Source organism: Lotus japonicus, chromosome 3 (assembly GCF_012489685.1).
Source record: "Lotus japonicus ecotype B-129 chromosome 3, LjGifu_v1.2".
NCBI classification, from domain to species: Eukaryota; Viridiplantae; Streptophyta; class Magnoliopsida; order Fabales; family Fabaceae; genus Lotus; species Lotus japonicus.
This window is the reverse complement of record NC_080043.1, coordinates 73,022,701-73,025,402: the sequence shown is the minus strand read 5'-3', so window position 1 is coordinate 73,025,402 and position 2,702 is coordinate 73,022,701. Positions and strand designations below refer to the sequence as shown.

The following is a 2,702-nucleotide window of genomic DNA, read 5'->3' as shown; positions in this document are numbered from 1 at the left end:
AGAAGCTTGCGGTTATTATCTATGAATTGAGCTATCCCGATCTTGTCTTACTGCTTAATGCTAGGCAACATACTCAGGTTCTTGATTACAACTCTCACCTTCTATGAATTGAGCTATCTCGATCTTGTCTTACTGCTTAATGCAAGGCAGCAGACTCAGTTACATGATTACAACTCTCACCTTCAGGAGATCGTTGCTCTCTTGGATTTGGATTCGGATGTGCAAGCTTGCCATGTTTCTAGGGTTGCAAACTCGGCTGCTGGCCGGCTAGCAAAATCTGGGGCTAGGTCCATGGGAAATCTTAATGTTTCAATTGCCCTTTGCTAGACCTAGAGCTTTTGCTTTTGCAGGATTGCCCACTAGGTTGATTCTTTTTCTGTTTTCCCTTGCTTTTAATTTTCCGAAGTAAAAAAACAAATTACCAAATAGGGATCAGACGAATCAAACTTAAAAAAAAAAAAAAGATAATGTTAGACTTTAAAAAATGAGCTTAAAGTTTTGGAAGCAGACCAATCTACTTTCAAACCCACACTTACCCAATCTATTTTCACCCCAATCAGTGACCTGTCTTACATTAAAGGTGGGTATAAAAATAGAAATAAGAATAAAGAGAAAAACTAAAAAGCTGTGAGTCCGGGATTCCTGGCTGGTTATTTTAATATCTATATATTTTAAAAGGTCATTGGGATGAAAAGAATGAAGAATAACAATTTTCAATTGAAATTCCAATCTGTTGCTATCTTAGTCAGAGCAACTTCAGTTAAATTAGACAAAACCAAGATTATAAAAAAAAATTATAAATTTTTCAGATTTTGAACATCAAGATGTAGAAGAAGTAGAAGACCCAATAATGAAAGGTGAAGATGGAGGACGAGCACGTCTGGTTCTACTCCTTCCCCTTCTCAATCCGGAGCTAGAAGAAGTAGGGGAAGATGAAGAGGATGTTGAATTTGAGACAGTGAGCTTGTTTGGTTCACTTGTTAATGCTTGCTTCTCTCCACATTGCTGCTTTTCTTCTATTTTATGATGCCTAACTTTTGTTGAATTCAAAGTCACCGGAAGAACACAATTGCACAAAAAACCTGCATCACAAACAAGCCAACCAAATCAACAAGCAGCATCAAATTAGTACATGTTTGACAATTGATTTCTAAAACTAGAATCATTCTACACATTTTAGAATTGATCAAATGAGCTAAATTCAATATCAACTTAGAAACTTTAGCACCAAAGATAAAATAACATTTCTTCTCTCTTCCTAATACTCTAAAACTTTGTTCAAGTCAATCACTGTCACAATGAAGAAGGGTGTCCCAAAAGTGTTGAAAAACAATGTTGTTGTGATTGCATATCTGGTATTAATTTTATCACAGTCGCTATCACCAAATTCAAATAGCTACATCTTTATTACAGATACAATAATTTCACCAAAGATCAACAACACAATTCAACTTTCAAAAAGGAAACAAGAAACCTGCGGCTAAAACCACTGCATTGAAATCAAAAGCCGAAAATTGAGGAACAAAAAGTGATTAAAAAAAAGCAATTTTCTGAGTTGTTACCACCACTTACCAATCCTGGCAAGACGATTGACCCAACTGGGTATTGGATTCTCAGTAAGCCTAACACAAGCAGCATTGCAGAAATGGTTACAGTTCTTTGTGATGAGATTGTAAGCGTTTCCTCTATACTCCGCCGCAAGTTCTTCCATCACCGCCCTCACCTCACCGGGACCCATGCTCGTTTTCCCGATCAGAATCGTCTTCCGGAACCTAAACCCTTCGCACCGCTTCGGTTCCCCTTCGAATATCCCCGTCGACGAGTACTCATGAGCACCGAACGCGTACTCAACGCCATGAACTGAACCCAAAACACAAAAACAACAAATTAGAGAGAATCAGAGAAACCCATTAACCAATCATGGCTATTTTCCTTCACAGATCGTAGATCTGAAGTGGGGTTTTCATGGAGGTTAGAGAATTGAGATGGGTCAAAACTGAAAAAACGACGAACCTTCTACGCCGGAATGGTAAACTCCGAGGCCGAACCAGTAAGCGTAACCGTTAATCGGTGTCAGATCGTAGACATTGAGGTACACCGGCACCGATCCCGAAACGGCGGCGTTGGCGTTCCGGGAGCTTTTCCGGCAGAGAAGCATTCTGCTACGGCGGCGTTTTGGCTTTACCGGCGACTAACTGCCAATGCGGAAGAAGTAGATAAGAGCTTAACAAATTTCAAAGTTGTTAACTTTTCTCAATTGGGTATCTGAATTTGGAATTGAAAACCAGAGAGTGAGAAGTGGATGAAGGGAATGAGAAGGTTCTTGTAATGGGTTCCACCGGCGGCAGGTTTTGCCGGCGTTTGTTAATCAAGAGCGTGGTGGTGGTGTTGTTGTTGTTACATACTAGTACTACTACATGTGTAACTGCAATTATAAATTGGTGTTGTACAATAATGGCATTTGATTTTGGGAGGGTGAAATTACGGTTATGCCTTAACATGTGCTGGTCTTGGATGGATGCATGATCTGAATTTTTGAAAATTTTAAAAAGATAAAGTTTCTTAGGATAAAGAAAGTAACGTTTGATCATGAATAATTGTGGCGTATGGGTGGGGGGTTCCATGGTATTTATAATATCACTTATTACTCCACGTGTATTCTCTATTGATAAAATCTTATTTGAGTTGAGTAAGACTTTTAT

At 38.9% G+C, this 2,702-nt stretch overlaps 1 protein-coding gene across 1 annotated transcript; it reads right to left on the bottom strand.

Annotated features, from left to right (window-relative positions):
- Positions 1 to 688: 688 nt before the first annotated feature.
- Positions 689 to 2,502, bottom strand: LOC130745752 (deSI-like protein At4g17486). The gene is made up of 3 exons (XM_057598122.1): positions 2,014 to 2,502; positions 1,573 to 1,860; positions 689 to 1,082 (listed from the first exon to the last, which is right to left on the bottom strand). The coding sequence occupies exons 1-3, from the start codon at positions 2,156 to 2,158 to the stop codon at positions 820 to 822; spliced, it is 696 nt and encodes a 231-aa protein (XP_057454105.1). The 5' UTR covers positions 2,159 to 2,502; the 3' UTR covers positions 689 to 819.
- Positions 2,503 to 2,702: the final 200 nt, after the last annotated feature.

Coding starts and splice junctions, on each gene's coding strand:
- LOC130745752 (XM_057598122.1), bottom strand. CDS start 2,158: ATGCTTCTCTGCCGGAAAAGCTCCCGGAACGCCAACGCCGCCGTTTCG. Junction 1,861..2,013: donor TTACCATTCCGGCGTAGAAG/GTTCGTCGTTTT, acceptor TTTTGGGTTCAG/TTCATGGCGTTGAGTACGCG. Junction 1,083..1,572: donor CAATCGTCTTGCCAGGATTG/GTAAGTGGTGGT, acceptor TTTGTGATGCAG/GTTTTTTGTGCAATTGTGTT.